The following is a 17,096-nucleotide window of genomic DNA, read 5'->3' as shown; positions in this document are numbered from 1 at the left end:
TGAGCACATAGTTACTCCAATGATGACAAAGAAAGGGAGATCAAGTAAATGTAATTGTTGTGTTGTCGGATGATCCAGTACTTACACAAATGCAGGAAGTGAAGTACAATGTTATTGCTTTCCAAAATGAGCTGTAAATGTGGACCGAAGGAGGCGATGGATACAAGCAGTTAACCAAATGAAGTAAGCAGGCCTACACACGTACTGCACATGTTTACAATAAGTTCAATTGATCTGATTTAATTTAATTTTGGTTTTAATCTTTAGCACTGATGGATCACTTTGGCAACCTACGACTTACTCAAGAATATGTAGTGCACATTTCATCAGAAACAGAAGATCTGGACACCCACTAAGTTCAGCCTATCTTCCAACAATATTTCCGGATGAATACAAGAAGAGGATTGTGTCGCCAGGACCCAGCTTACAGCGCTTTCACAGACAACTCAAGCAATTAAAAAAAGAAGAATCAGGCAGAAAATTTTCAAGTACAGTTTGCCCAAGTAACATAACCAAGGATGCATCCGTGGGAACATATATCTGATTTTCATTGTTCAGATTTCATGTTTTCTTGTTCAGCAAATGAAAACAATGTAAATACACAAGCATGTATTCCACTTAATTTCGGTCTGGGAGGGGACATTATGGAACATGATAAAATATGTGGAATGGAAGACGATCATGCACACATCAAGGGTCCAGGTTTCCAAGGCTACAGTTCCATAAGGAACAATACACAAATGCATAATATAACAGGTGTGAACTTCAATGTCTTTGCCTTGCTGCTTGCTTTATTACCAAACTGTAATGTTTTGAAATTATGTAAAGAAACCAGATTATTGATTTTCCTAGTGAAAATGAAAACCGTACTGTCCTATTCTGCTTTGAAAGTGCTATCTGGTGTTCACAGGACAACAATTTCACGTATTTTTATGACCGTGCTTATGCACCTGGCACTGTGTACGAAACATTTCATATTTTGGCCTAGTAAGGAAAGTGTTCAAGAAACAATGCCTCCAGCATTTAAAAGAAATTATGGTAATTGTCGAGTCGTTATTGACTGCATGGAATTTAGGGTTGAACAGCCTCCCCAAATAGATCAGAGAGTGTATTTCTATTCTCAGTACAAGGGTTGCTACACTGCAAAAGTTTTAATTGCAATCACGCCTAGTGGTATGATCACCTTTAAATCTAAATGTTACGGTTGAAGAGCTAGCGACTCATTCATAACAACCAACAGTGGTTTATTAACTTTCCTTCAACCTGGCGATGAGGTCATGGCTGATAAAGGATTTCCTGGCATCAGAACTACCGTAACATATCTGGCCGTGGTGTCATAATCATGACCCCACCGTTCTTACATGACAGGAGATTAACAGCTGAGGAAGTTGAGAGTACTTACAATATTGCGAGTGTTAAAATTCACATAGAAAGGTGTACTCAAAGAATCAAAATATACAATATATTACAGAAATTGCCAACAGAACGTTTTTCACACATGGATGACATCGTGCATATGTGTTGCGTGTTAATGAATTTGCAACCTCAAATAATTAAAGAATAGTTTGAGAATTGTTCTACCATCAATTTGTTTCATATATTTTTGTGTACATTTTGATCTGTTCAATGTTCAACAAGCAAGAACTGACAAATAAATACTTGATTATTATTAATATTAGGAATACCGCTAATTTTTGGCAAGTAATTATTGAAATAGAACTTAGTCATTTTGGTGAGACATTCCTTGACATACTTATTGTCCTAATAAATAGGTATTGTCAACTGTTGTGCTTTGCTATGTACATATAGATCACATTTTCTCAAGCCACTTACATACATTAGTATTTATATTTGTGTGTAATACATACGACTTACTTTAACTGTATGTTATTTTGCTCGTCAAAGTAAAGATAATGTACTCACACATTTCCTGACTTGTCTACTATTGGTTTATCTTTACAGGAAGATGGACACTTAACTTCTAACACTCTGTCAGCTACATTTCCTTTGAGAACTATGCCATCTGGAGATCCACAAATTCAAGGTTGTTTCTTGTGGATTAATACCCACATTGAATAACACAAACACCAAATGAACTTCCAGAGCATTCTGTTGCTTCACTTTCCATTTCACTTCTGTAAGAAAGATTGTTCAAAGCAGCTCCCCCAATTGGAGATTCAGTTACAAATGCGAGAGCTAATGTATCAAAGTTATATCGCATAGTTTTGATCCGATGTGCTTTTGTGCTAGCAGATATTTTTATCTTTCTTTCTTGAAACCATCAAGGGCTTTTTGATTGAGATAGAGTGTCCAGGGAGATTTAAATTATATGATCTGTATCAACCTGCACTTTGCTGGTAAAAAACATTTCATCACTCATAGTGCGAAAGGTGTATTTGTCTGGCAAGCTCACATCGATAGAGACTTGTAATGGCTGGCACATTCTTCTCTCTCCACATCATCCACTACCCTGTCTATCAATGAGGTGACTACGGCCCTGCAGGATTGTTTGATTTCAGTACTTGCTTCTGCTCGAAGCATTGTATGAAGACTGCAAGGGATGTGTTTTAAAATATCCTCAGTTGATTCGAAGGGGGGAAGAGATGTCTGCAAACTCTTTTTACCGAACAGTTCCTCTACGTGTTTGCCTTTTCTATATTTTTCTGGTGACATTGTTTTTGGGCTCGGTTTTCCCCATTGTTGCAGGCGGTCTGTTTTGGAGAGAACACTTTCATTATTTAGATAATACACCAAGGCAGCTACGTGTTTGCAAGTTCCTCTGGCGCCAGCAAGACAGGAACATTCACTGGTAGAGACGTTACGATTCTGGTCAACCTGAACACAAAATATAATACGTACAACTTAGCAAACATGCATTAAGTAATCCTTACTGAATAAACTTTATAAATTACCTAACTACACCTTGCCTACCTCAAGTTTCAGGATATAAGGCAGCAAAGTTATAGACGTTTGTTGGGTGACTTTTCCTGTGATGTATACAAAACCATTCAAAATTAACTCTTCAACACCGTTCACATGACCACTGACAACAAGGTTTCTTCCTTTATTGCTGGTGATTCACTTAGATCCCCAAGCTGAATCGCTTTAAACCCACAACTTGTTTGAATGTCACACATGTTGTACTGAGACTCTTGCACTACGCCTCACCACTTGCTTCAGAATGGGCCACTATGTAGCACTAGTAGTAGCATTTCGATCTATCTGCACGGTGCCTGTATCAGTAATGTGGACAGGAATAGCTGCTGGTTTGCTGCCCATTGGTTGAACAGTGCACATTACATTAAACACTCCTGAAAATTTAAATGAGAGTTCAGTGTCTGGATTAAAATTAAATTAACATAATAGCTGACAGTAGTTGATTAGCACGGCTTAATAAGGGATAAAACCCAGAGTGCAAATAGTCATTCATTAATGTGTGTGTCATTCGTCTTCCAAAATATATCATAAGTAATGATGTTCCATTCCTTCTGGTAGGAAGATTATAGTTCTTGGAGGAGATTTCATAAAGGTTTTGCCTGTTTTGCCATATGCTTATTGTCAAACAGTTATTTATTTTTAATTGTATGAAATACTCTCCTCACCGAGCTCGATAGCTGCAGGCGCATAAGTGTGGCCTGTATCCAGTGTTCGGGAGATAGTGGGTTCGAACCCCACTGTCGGCAGCCCTGAAAATGGTTTTCCGTGGTTTCCCATTTTCACACCAGGCAAATGCTAGGGCTGTACCTTAATTAAGGCCATGGATGCTTCCTTCACACTCCAAGCCCTCTCCTGTCCCATCGTCACCATAAGACCTATCTGTGTTGGTGTGACATAAAGCAATTAGCAAAAAAAGAAAGAAAAAAAATACTCTCCTCTTTGACCCTTCTTCAAAATATGCCAATTACATAAAAATATGAGGGCAAAACCACAAAAATAAAATAAAAATAATTTAATTCACTGATTTCTTGCAAGAAATCATTGATGGCGACTACCCCTCTGTAGATGGTGACGGATCAAATGTTATTGAAGTACCAGCCAAAATTTCACATGAAGATATCGTGATTGAAATTTATAGTAAAACATTGATTAATTAATTTGAAAGATATCGGTCTTTTACCCGGTAGTTCTAATCCATACAATAGTATCAACAGATGAAAGCTAGCCACTTCATTTTCCTACATAATTCTTGAATTCCTTGGAATTAATGGTTTGCCTCCACATATTCTTAGTTATCCTCCCTAGAAATCTAAACGTTTCCCAACAGCTCCTAAACACAATCAGATTAGGGCCTAATTGTAGGAAGTATGTATGAGAATTATTTAGATTTGGAAATAATAAGTGGAGATAAAGCTGAACAGAGAGTTCTAATCCCTCGAATTGACTTTACAACATTGGAATTAAAAAACTTCCATTTTCATCCAAGAGGCATCAATTTCCAATTCGCTTGGCATTTTGCATGATCAATAAACCTCAAGGGACATGTTGGTCTCTATTTATTGTAGCTGCTTTTCAGCCATGAACAGTTAAATGTTGCAGTGTCAAGAGAACCATATTTTAAAGTTGCAGTAGTGCCAAAAGGTAATTGTACAAGGAATGCACCAAGCAAGTGGCTGCATAGGTTGAGTCACATAGCTATCAGCTTGTATTTGGGGGATAGTGGGTTCAAACCCCATTGTCAGCAGGCCTGAAAATGGTTTTCTGTGGTTTCCCATTTTCACACCAGGCAAATTTTGGGGCCGTACCTTAATAAAGGCCACTTTCAATTATTTCCCACTTCTAGCCATTTCCTATCCCATCATTGCCATAAGACCTATCCATGTTAGTACGACATAAGGAAAATTGTAAAAAATTAAAGAACAAGGATGTCATGTATAAGGAAATGCTTCAATAAATATTTACCCCATTGACTGTCATGACAGGTTTCAAATAGTTATTATTATTATTATTATTATTATTATTATTATTATTATTATTATTATTATTATTATTATTATTATTATTATTATTATTATTATTATTATTATTATTACCAAGCAGAGTGGGCACGCACGTTAATATGCTAAGGCTAAGGAGCCAAGCTCTGCATTCAGGAGATGAGTGGTTTTATATATAGATAAGAGTTTTGTCTGTACATTGCTCAGAATTTGAAAAAAAAAAAAGGTATTTCTTTATTGGTCATGTCCACAACAACAAGGAAATGAACCTTTTACTTTTCCGTAATTTCTGTCTGTCTATCTGTGTCTATGTACACGCATCACGAGAAAACGGCTGAAGAGAATTTCATGAAAATTGGTATGTAAAGTCGGGGGATGAGTCACTAAAATCTAGGCTATAAATAATTTTATTCACGCTGAATGAAATGGTAGTTTAGGGGAAGGCCTAAAATTCAATTCTTGAATATTTATATTATTAGTGGTCCTATCGATAAGTACTAGATAACTGAAGTTACATGGAATTAAATTTCCAATCATTTGTCTTATAGATTTTTACTGTATCGACTATGATAACACAGATATTAATGAATTTTGATTTTTGTTGCTAAGTCCACATTAACGCTGAGCCACGAGAAAATGGGTGAACAGAATTTAATGAAAATTGGTATATAGAGTTGGGGAAGAAGAAAATATAGTCTAAGCTATAAACAATTTTACTGACCCTGGATGAAATGTTAGTTTAGGGGTAGGTGCCTAAAATTTAATTTTTAAATACCTATGTTATTGGTCCTATAGAAAATTACTACATAACAAAAGTTATAGAGAATACAATTTCCGATCATTTATGTTTTATAGTTTTACCGTACCAACTATGATAAGATTAGTATTTCAGAGTCGGAAGAAAACTAAATGTGAAGGCCTACAATATTGAAAGCGCATAACATTGATCAACAATAACATTACATTGACCATTGTTTGTTGTGATGTTCTTTGCCTCTTATGGTGTCCTCAACTCCAATAGATGGGATTACTGTTTTGTACCAAGTTTTTATTTATTTATTTGGTGTATGATGAATAATGACAACCTATAAACTATTTACACAACAAGTGAAAGATGAGTACAAAGTAAATACAAATTAACATATCTATACAGTCAAAGAAAGCAATTTACAAAGTTTGAAAGAACAAGAAGAAAATATATTTACATCACTATCCACCTATCAACTCTGACAGTTCGTATATACACATTGAGTGCGAGTGACGTACATCTCATTAAATGTGAATGTCCAAACCCGCCACCCACTTCACTGCTTTGGGTGTTGCTGAGTTGAGGTCTTCCATGGTGCCAGTGAAAGCACGGAGTGGACATTCCTGCACTACATGTTTCATTGTTTGGCGAACCTCCCCACAATCACAGTATGGAGAAACTGGCCAGCCCCAGGTGTGTAAAGTAGATGCTGTTCTACTACTCCACATCTCATGCGATTTAGTCTACTCCAGGTGCAGCATGGCAGATCAAAGCCTGCCAGCTTTGTGGATGGATTATTAATATCCACTATTGCCCGAGGTGGGGATAAAGACCACTCTGTTAACCATTTAAAGGTGGGGTTGAATTCGCTGGATGTTATCTTCACTGCAGTCTTCCAAGCAGGCTGGCGAGACTTAAGGCGTGTGCATTTCTGTCTGATATCCTCATGAACAGGTAGATGTTCATTCTTCAGCATTCTGGTCCATAGCTGAAAAAGGGCCTTCTGTCTCCTGATATGTGGAGGTAGTATGTTGCTGAGAACTGGTAACCGTTGGGTCGCTGTAGCACGAAGTGTACCAGTTATGATCTGCATGGTTTGGCGAAGTTGTGAATCTACTAGCTGTGTGTCAGCACTGTTAAGCCAGACACCAGAGCAGTATTCTGCTGCAGAATAGACCAAGGCCAGAGATGTTGTCCTTAATGTGTTTCCATCCGCTCCCCAAGAAGTTCCAGCCAGTCGTTGGAGAATGTTATTATGACTTTTTAGTTTGTTGGCGGTTTTTTCCAGGTGATTTTTGTACGTAAGAGATCTGTCCAATGTTACTCCTAAGTAACTGGGATTGGCACAATATTGTAGTTCATGACCCTTGAAGAATACCCTTGGATGGTAATTTGCTTCTGCGTTGTTCAGATGGAATGTAGATGTCACTGTTTTCTGTGGGTTGGGATGAAGATACCATCTTTGAAAGTAGTCATCCAACAGTTCAAGGTCTCGGTTAAGAACTATTTCAACTTCTGCAAAGGTGGGTCGTTGAATTGTAAGACAAATATCATCCGCATATATGAACTTTCGGGACACTGTTTCAGGCAGGTCGTGGATGTATAAGTTGAAGAGAGTAGGAGATAGAACCGACCCTTGAGGCAGACCATTGTTGACTTTGTGGAATTTGCTTCTGTTGTGTTCTGAGTGAACTTGAAATAGTCGGTTGCTTAACATTCTGTCAATTAGTGTAGTAATTTTTAAGCAAGGAACAGCTTTAATCAGTTTAAGCATAAGACCTTCCCTTCAGACTGTCTCATATGCAGCTGTAAGATCTAAGAAGACAGAGACGCTTTTCAATTTCTTCTGAAAACCAACCTCCAGATATGTGGTCAAGGACAGTACTTGGTCACTGCAGTCACGGCCGGGTCGAAATCCTGCTTGTTCAACTGGAAGGAATGCTTCAATGGCTGGTGCTATTCGGTTTAGTATCAGTCTTTCTAATAACTTGTAGGTGACACAGAGTAGAGCTATAGGTCGATAGCTTTGTGGGAGAGTTGGATCCTTTCCTGGTTTCAGAAGGGCAATAATTTTTGACTTCTTGAAGATTGGGGGAAGTCTTCCTGACTGAAGTATGGAGCTGAAGAATGCAGCGAGCCATCTTCTTGTAGCTGGACCACAGCTTTTTAGTAGTTCTGGGTAGATTCCATCTAGTCCTGCAGCTTTGCCATTTCGGAGTGATTTTTACCCCTCGTCAACCTCTTGTGATGTGAAAGGTTGTGAATAGGTCACGTTTGGTTGTGTTTCTTGTTTTGTCTGTTTAAGCTCAGTTTTAACCCATTTTGTGGTCAGTTAATTCCTTGTTGTTTTAGAGGTGGAAACGATGTGATTTGCTATTGCTTCTACCTTGATTGGTGAATGTTGTTTTGGTGGTATGGATGTGGAATCTAATTTCTGAATAAGTGACCATGCTTTTCTGCTAGAATGGGTGAAATTCAGTCTTTTACAGTCTTTGCCCACTTCTCTTTTCTAGCAAGATCAAGTGATTGTAGTAAATCTGTTGCTTTCTCGTGACTGCTATTTTCTTCGAATTCCTTACCAAGTATAACAGCCTGACTGAATATTGGCAGGAAATAGCTGGGGAGTTAGAAAACGTTTTTCTTTAGCATGACATTCCTCTGGTTCATACATTGTCTGATACAGCTGGTACGTAACACACTGGTTCGTCATAGTATTCCAGTTATTCAGTCCCTACTTTGACGCACTGTTTTGAATGAACAGTGTGCACATTCAGCAGAGGCTCACTTAGTAATACTAGTATGACCTGGTCTAGAATTACAATTTAGGCCTATTCCAAATTATAGTACCACAATTCACTAAATAATTCAAAATCCTATCCTGAAAAGAGCCATTTCTTAAGAAAAACATCTTTCTCTTCACTTTTATTAAATTCTACATTCATTTTATTCCAAATTAGCAGTGAAGAGGGGTTTTCTCCTTTGCCTCGAAGTCAGATAGATTTTTCTGCCACCAGTGTAGTGAAATGAGATTTTCCAACTCATCGGGTACTCCTAGGAAACAGATTAGTAAAAGGGCATAGATTTGCCCTGGGACTCTCAACTATTCACCCCCCCCCCCCTCACCCTCCCTCCCACCCCACCGAAGAAAGACTAAGAGTGTTCACGGATCACGGCTGTCTATGGCTTGGTCATTCCAGCTCTGGAACTTTGGACTGTTTGATCGGCAGTGTAGTACTGTTTGTTAAAAGTAGGAAAATGCATGGTTTTACATTTGATGGAGTATTTCATATTGCTTTTAATTGTGCCAATCCTACTGATATCATTTTAATGACCTATGTTCATTTCACCTGGGAAAACCACTAAGACAGTCTTCCTGAGTATGTAGAAAATCAGGTGGAGAGTGAGTGTCTGCCATTATAATGAAAATTCCCCAACCTGATTGTGACTGATGGTAGGCAAGTGGGCCTACCATTACAATGAAAATTCCCTAACCCAGTCTTCATATAAGAAAAGACATTTGGTGTCTTCCCCGTCACATTTCTAGGGTAACGTTAAGAGCTATGCAATATAATACAATCTTGCTCACAAGGTGTACGCTATCTAACGTAGAATTCTGTATACAATGTAGAATTCCGTAGTGAAACACGGGTACATCAGCTAGTTGTTAATATGTACGTGAATGTATCTATTAATAAAACCATTGAAATAGTGAAACTAATCTTTCCAAATTCAGTAAATTGACTGTAGGTGAGATAGATGAGTTTATTCAGATCCTCAAATTTATATTAAACAGTTATTTCTTCACTTTTAATAATACTGTATACCAACAGAGGGTCTTCCTATGGGGTCATCAGCCTCGGGAATCCTCGCTGACATTTATGTTGATTTCCTCGAACACACTCATATCATAGTCAAGATTAATGGTATCAAACACTGGACATGCTACGTTGATGACACTTTTATTATCCTAGATTTCCATACTACAGATAGCAATACAGTTCTTGAATTACTTAATAACCTTGACCCTCACATAAAGTTCACGATAGAATCCTAAAACAACAATTCCCTTAATTATCTCGACTTAACTATCACTCGTAATCAGAATGAAACCCTTTCATTTGATATTTACAGGAAGCCCACTCACACAATATACATGATTCACCAGGCTTCTCTACATCCAGGGATGCAGAAGAAGGCAGCTTTTAATAGTATGATTTTTAGAGCTCTTAATTTTCTTTTATCCCGTAAGAATTTTAGAAAAGAAATCAACACCATTTATACCATACCTGAAGGTAATGGTTTCAATAAAGCCTTCATGAACAAAATTCGTAATGAATTTATAAGTAAACCCAAGACAACTTTGGGAAAAGAACCTCCCCCTAAAGAGAAGTTTACCACATTTACCTTTAACAATAATAATGTATATCCTATTTCAAATATTTAAAAATAGCCTTCAAGACCATTCATTCCAATGCAAAAACATTTTTTAATTCTCATATCGTCAATGGCAACAACAAATTCAATATAAGATACACCGAACATCTTAATGCCTTGAGTATAATCGCTCTTCAGCCATGAGCAAACATTGTAGGGAGCAAAACCATTAAATACACAACAATTGACCAGGATTTAAAGATCTTACATTATGAACAGAAAGGTCCTACTCAATATACTAGAGAATATTTATATCGATATTGACCAATATAACAATTCCTCATACAACCTAAATGAAATTAACTAGAAGAGAAATATATTATTGGAAACCTTTGTCCCGCTTGTCTGTCAACAATTTATGAATAAAAACGAGTTTCACTACCGACATTCTGGAACAAGTCCCACCCTTCCCTCAATATCCCCCTCCCGTACCTTACTTTACCCCTTCTCCTTTATCCCTCCCCCTTCCTCTTCCCCACCCAACCACATCAGCACAAACACACTGGAAGCTAAACACAAGCTTAGTGTCGATGTGACTTGAGACTGACAAGGTCATACCGTTTGAGACGACATCTTTTAGTAAGAAAGTCAACTGTGCCTTATTTTCATGGAATATTTAGATTTGTTTTCACCTACTCATACTCTCCTTTTTTTCCATTACGGATGTTGCATACTTTTTTAACCACGTTACTGATGGTCTCACTACACTGTACAACACAGTGTTTCATTTTAAAGAATCAGCAGGTTTTATTGTCAATCAAAACGGCCTTTCAGATGAGAAGATTTTTACCTGAATGTGTTTTTTACTTCTACAACCATGATCATTGTATTTCACTTCATCAATATTTTTAATTTGTTTATGTAATGTGGTAATTGATCTTCTACTGAAGATGGCCTTGAGACTAGACTGAAACATGTTTAGACACTGTCCCATCTAACAGATGGTTTGTTTTGTATTGAAAAGGAGGTTCTTATAAATACTTTTTATTTGTAAAGTGATAACTGTCAATACAGAATGAGATTTATAACATGCAATAGTTCAAAAGCAAGTAAGTCAATAGGTGCTACTCCAGCTACATTAAGGAGTGCAGCTTCGGATACCGTACGATATGCACAATAATAATAATAATAATAATAATAATAATAATAATAATAATAATAATAATAATAATAATAATAATAATAATAATAATAATAATAATAATAATAATAATAATAATAATAATAATAATAATAATAATAATAATAATAATAATAATAATAATAGTGGTTCATGGTGTGGGTTACTGTAGTCACGTCGTAGATCGTAAACCATGGTCAATGGCTGAGTGCCCTAGTAAGTGGTCCTGAGAGTCGGGATACCAGTTGCTATGGAATGGGAGTGGGCATCTCGGACATAGAGTAGAGTAGCATCCTGCTTCATGAATTTACAAAGCTCAGAACATTTTAAGCAAGCCTCGGACCTATGGGAGTAACGGAGTCCCACTCCCATTTGACAGGCAAGGGACTCCTTGGAAACAACTTGGTGAACGAAATGGAATTCGATGGGCAGATATCAATATTAATAGGGCTTATGCAAGAAAGAAAGTAGAACTGGCTGAATCTGCAAAGAGGATGCATCTGGATGTGCTAGGAGTACATGATATTCAGGTAAGGGGAGATAACGAGGAAGAGATAGGAGATTATAACGTGTACTTGATGGGTGTTAGAAAAGTAAGAGCAGAACCTGGGGTAGGGCTCTTTATCAGGAATAACATTGCACGCAACATAGTTGCTGTTAGGCACGTAAATGAGTGAATGATGTGGGTAGATTTGTCAGTTGGAGTAATTAGGACTAGAATTGTCTCCGTGTATTCACCATGTGAGGGTGCAGATGAGGATGAAGTTGACAAGTTTTATGAAGCATTGAGTGACATCGTGGTCAGGGTCAACAGCAAGGATAGGATAGTGCTAATGGGCGATTTCAATGCGAGAGTTGGGAATAGAACTGAAGGATACGAAAGGGTGATTGGTAAATGTGGGGAAGATATGGAAGCTAATGGGAATAGAAAGCATTTGCTGGACTTATGTGCTAGTATGCGTTTAGCAGTTACGAATACATTCTTCAAGCATAAGGCTATTCACCGCTACACATGGGAGGCTAGGGGTACCAGATCTATAATAAACTATATCTTAACCGACTTCAAATTCAGGAAATCTGTTAGGAATGTACGAGATTTCCGGGGATTTTTTGATGATACAGACCACTATCTGATGTGTAGTGAACTAAGTATATCTAGGCCTAGGGTAGAGAAAGTGAAATCTGTCTGCAAACGAATAAGGGTAGAAAATCTCCAGGATGAGGAAATTAGACAGAAGTACATGGATATGATTAGTGAGAAGTTTCGAACAGTAGACACTAAGCAGGTTCAGGATATAGAAACTGAGTGGGTGGCATACAGGGATGCTGTAGTAGAAATAGCAAGGGAATGCCTAGGAACAACTGTGTGTAAAGATGGGAAAAGACGAACATCTTGGTGGAATGCTGAAGTGAGAGCAGCTTGTAAACATAAAAAGAAGCCTTATCAGAAATGGCTCCAAGCAAGGGCCAAGGCAGACAGGGATTTGTATGTAAATGAAAGAAACAGAGCGAAACAAATAGTTGTTGAATCCAAAAAGAAGTCGTGGGAAGATTTTGGTAATAACCTGGAAAGGCTAGATCAAGCAGCAGGGAAACCTTTCTGGACAGTAAAAAAGAATCTTAGGATGGGAGGGAAAAAGGAAATGAACAGTGTTTTGAGTAATTCAGGTGAACTCATAATAGATCCGAGGGAATCACTGGAGAGGTGGAGGGAATATTTTGTACATCTTCTCAATGTAAAAGGAAATCATCCTGGTGGTGTTGCGAACAGCCAAGGTCATGAGGAAGAGGAGAATGATGTTGGTGAAATTACGCTTGAGGAAGTGGAAAGGATGGTAAATAAACTCCATTGTCATAAAGCAGCAGGAACAGATGAAATTAGACCTGAAATGGTGAAGTATAGTGGAAAGGCAGGGATGAAATGGCTTCATAGAGTAGTAAGATTAGCATGGAGTGTTGGTAAGGTACCTTCAGATTGGACAAAAGCAGTAATTGCACCTATCCATAAGCAAGGGAACAGGAAGGATTGCAACAACTATCGAGGTATCTCATTGATTAGTATACCAGGCAAAGTATTCACTGGCATCTTGGAAGGGAGGGTGCGATCAGTCGTTGAGAGGAAGTTGGATGAAAACCAGTGTGGTTTCAGACCACAGAGAGGCTGTAAGGATCAGATTTTCAGTATGCACCAGGTAATTGAAAAATGCTACGAGAGGAATAGGCAGTTGTGTTTATGTTTTGTAGATCTAGAGAAAGCATATGACAGGGTACCGAGGGAAAAGATGTTCACCATATTGGGGGACTATGGAATTAAAGGTAGATTATTAAAAGCAATCAAAGGCATTTATGTTGACAATTGGGCTTCAGTGAGAATTGATGGTAGAATGAGTTCTTAGTTCAGGGTACTTACAGGGGTTAGACAAGGCTGTAATCTTTCACCTTTGCTATCGAAAGCGCTTTCGATTAGAATGCGGTCGTGAAAATTCAATATTCATTTCACCTTTGCTGTTTGTAGTTTACATGGATCATCTACTGAAAGGTATAGAATGGCAGGGAGGGATTCAGTTAGGTGGAAATGTAGTAAGCAGTCTGGCTTATGCTGACGACTTGGTCTTAATGGCAGATTGTGCCAAAAGCCTGCAGTCTAATATCTTGAAACTTGAAAATAGGTGCAATGAGTATGGTATGAAAATTAGCCTCTCGAAGACTAAATTGATGTCAATAGGTAAGAAATTCAACAGAATTGAATGTCAGATTGGTGATACAAAGCTAGAACAGGTTGATAATTTCAAGTATTTAGGTTGTGTGTTCTCCCAGGATGGTAATATAGTAAGTGAGATTGAATCAAGGTGTCGTAATGCTAATGCAGTGAGCTCGCAGTTGTGATCAACAGTATTCTGTAAGAAGGAAGTCTGCTCCCAGAAGAAACTATCTTTACATTGGTCTGTTTTCAGAGCAACTTTGCTTTATGGGAGCGAAAGCTGGGTGGACTCAGGATATCTTATTCATAAGTTAGAAGTAACACACATGAAAGTAGCAAGAATGATTGCTGGTACAAACAGGTGGGAACAATGGCAGGAGGGTACTCGGAATGAGGAGATAAAGGCTAATTTAGGAATGAACTCGATGGATGAAGCTGTACGCATAAACCGGCTTCGGTGGTGGGGTCATGTGAGGTGAATGGAGGCGGATAGGTTACCTAGGAGAATAATGGACTCTGCTATGGAGGCTAAGAGAAGTAGAGGTAAACCAAGGCGATGATGGTTAGACTCAGTTTCTAATGATTTAAAGATAAGAGGTATAGAACTAAATGAGGCCACAACACTAGTTGCAAATCGTTGTGGCAACGTTTAGTATATTCACAGAGGCTTGCAGACTGAATGCTGAAAGGCATAACAGTCTATAATGATAATGTATGTATGTATGTATGTATAATAATAATAATAATAATAATAATAATAATAATAATAATAATAATAATAATAATAATAACAACAACAACACCAATAAGAATGAGAATAATTATAAGGGTGTTCAGAAATGTGCTTTTTGACAGCCGAATGACTTCCTGCTGCGCTTTGAACTGGTAACATATGCTGACGAAGAGGTCAAAGAAGGCACATCTAATATATCAAGGAGGTGTTGGCATAAATACACTAGTTAGTTACTGGTATTAGTAGAAATATGCCATTGTTAGATTTTTCTAACATTATGAGTGATCACAGGTTAACAAACAAGCACTGTTTCTTCTCATCTGCCATTTGTTTCTTTAACATTTGTTCGAATCAATCTATCTTTAGCTTTTATAAATTTAAAAATACAACTCTCACTCTCCCTGGTGTTTATAATCTCATATTACAGTTTCTTTCTATGTTTATGATCATTTCTTATTCCCAGAGCAAACATTCCTTAGCTTTTCTTCTTTTCCAGGGCAACAACTCTCTTACATGTTGCTTTTGTTGCAGTTTACTTTTTTGTATTATATCTGATTTAACATTCTTTTATAGCTATTTGTGACTTATTCACTAACTTTCTCTCGTATATCAATAAGTTGATTATTATATTGCAACGAATTCTTATAGGGAAATCCACTGAATGTTTCTTTATTTGGCATTTAAGAATCTGCTATAATTAAAAATGCATCTTTACAAGATTGTTCCTTGATTGTAGAAATCTTTGTTAATATTTTTAGAACCATAAATACCTACATGGATACGTAATTCATTTTAGGTACTTATTAAGTGGTTCCTATGCTAAAAAGAGACAAGCACTGTTTCTTCTCATCTGCCATTTGTTTCTTTAACATTTGTTCGAATCAATCTATCTTTAGCTTTTATAAATTTAAAAATACAACTCTCACTCTCCCTGGTGTTTATAATCTCATATTACAGTTTCTTTCTATGTTTATGATCATTTCTTATTCCCAGAGCAAACATCTGCTGACGAAGAGGTCAAAGAAGGCACATCTAATATATCAAGGAGGTGTTGGCATAAATACACTAGTTAGTTACTGGTATTAGTAGAAATATGCCATTGTTAGATTTTTCTAACATTATGAGTGATCACAGGTTAACAAACAAGCACTGTTTCTTCTCATCTGCCATTTGTTTCTTTAACATTTGTTCGAATGGTATGACTCTTGGGTAGATATGATGTACCATAACAGAAAATATATTACATAGATGATTCCTGTGGAAGTGGTTCATAAATATATTGTCAGATAGCTATTAATGCAGGAAAGCAAAATACTGATATTTATACACTGTTCTGTCTCTGACACTTCAGGTTCTTGAGCAAAGAAGGCAAGAATACATTTCCAACAGAGAAACAACTGACAATAATTTGCAAAGTAAGTACATACCTACACAATTGAGTTTGACTGATTCCAGTGAAAATTCAGTAAAGCAATTCTGTTTTGTGTAAACTGTTTCAGGAAAGAAACGTATTCTGTCTTTCTTGGATTTACTAATAGAAATTTCTGAGACAAAGCAAGTGCTAAGTGATGAAGATATTCAAGAAGAAGTGGACACCTTCATGTTTGAGGTAAGGGGACATTTTTGGAGAATGATTTCAAGGCGATTGCTTATTAAATAACAGGAAATAGGTTTTCTGAATACACTATACTTGTCTGAAATACTGCTGGACTGAGTAACTCATGTGGTAGAACACTGACCTCCTGAGATCAAGTTGACAGGTTTGATTCCAGTTCAGTCTGGTGGTATTTGAATGTGCCCAAATATGAGTATGTTAGCCTCCTTTTGGTAGATTTACTGGCATGCAAACAAGTACTATAGGACAAAATTCCAGCACCTCACCATCTCCGAAAACCATAAAAGTAGTTAGTGGGACATTAAACCAATATTCTTCTTTCTCTTCTTTCTTCAATTTTGGCCTACTTTGGACCACAGGAAACAATTGATTTGCTGGTTAGTCCTCTTTTCTTCTCCCAGAACTTCGTCATCCTTTTGTTGTGGTTCTTCATGTCCTCTGATCAAATATTCTTGGCCTTTTTACTTTGCTTTTCCTCAAACCCCCAAATTTATCAATCATAGCTTGAAACATATCTTTATTCCAGATCTCTTTAAGATTTATGTAACTTCCTCCTTGTCCTTTCACATTTCTTGTACTCATTTTGTAGTTGCTTTTATCTTGGTGATGTAGTTAAAGATTTTATTCGTTAATTGACTTTCATCTACTGTATTTCTGTGAGGTGCCCATGAAACTTCAGTCTCCTCTTGCATATGGTATCTGTGATCATCTCTGACTGCCTGTATAGATCTTCATTTATCCTCTGTCTCCATGTACCATCATTTCCTTTTCTTTGGTCCCAACATCTTTCTCAAGATTTTCCTTTTTCTAT

At 37.2% G+C, this 17,096-nt stretch overlaps 1 protein-coding gene across 5 annotated transcripts in view; it reads left to right on the top strand.

Annotated features, from left to right (window-relative positions):
- The window catches only part of LOC136858147 (cytochrome P450 4c3), a 244,644-nt gene that overhangs the window by 129,404 nt on the left and 98,144 nt on the right, over window positions 1-17,096 (top strand). For all 5 annotated transcript variants that reach the window (XM_067137475.2, XM_068225432.1, XM_067137473.2 and 2 more), the window contains 2 exons: window positions 16,022-16,085; window positions 16,170-16,279. In XM_067137475.2, coding sequence (XP_066993576.2) covers window positions 16,022-16,085; window positions 16,170-16,279 — 174 coding nt within the window. The remainder of the gene's footprint in view (window positions 1-16,021; window positions 16,086-16,169; window positions 16,280-17,096) is intronic.

Source organism: Anabrus simplex, chromosome 1 (assembly GCF_040414725.1).
Source record: "Anabrus simplex isolate iqAnaSimp1 chromosome 1, ASM4041472v1, whole genome shotgun sequence".
NCBI lineage: Eukaryota > Metazoa > Arthropoda > Insecta > Orthoptera > Tettigoniidae > Anabrus > Anabrus simplex.
This window is presented reverse-complemented; position numbering and strand designations above follow the sequence as displayed.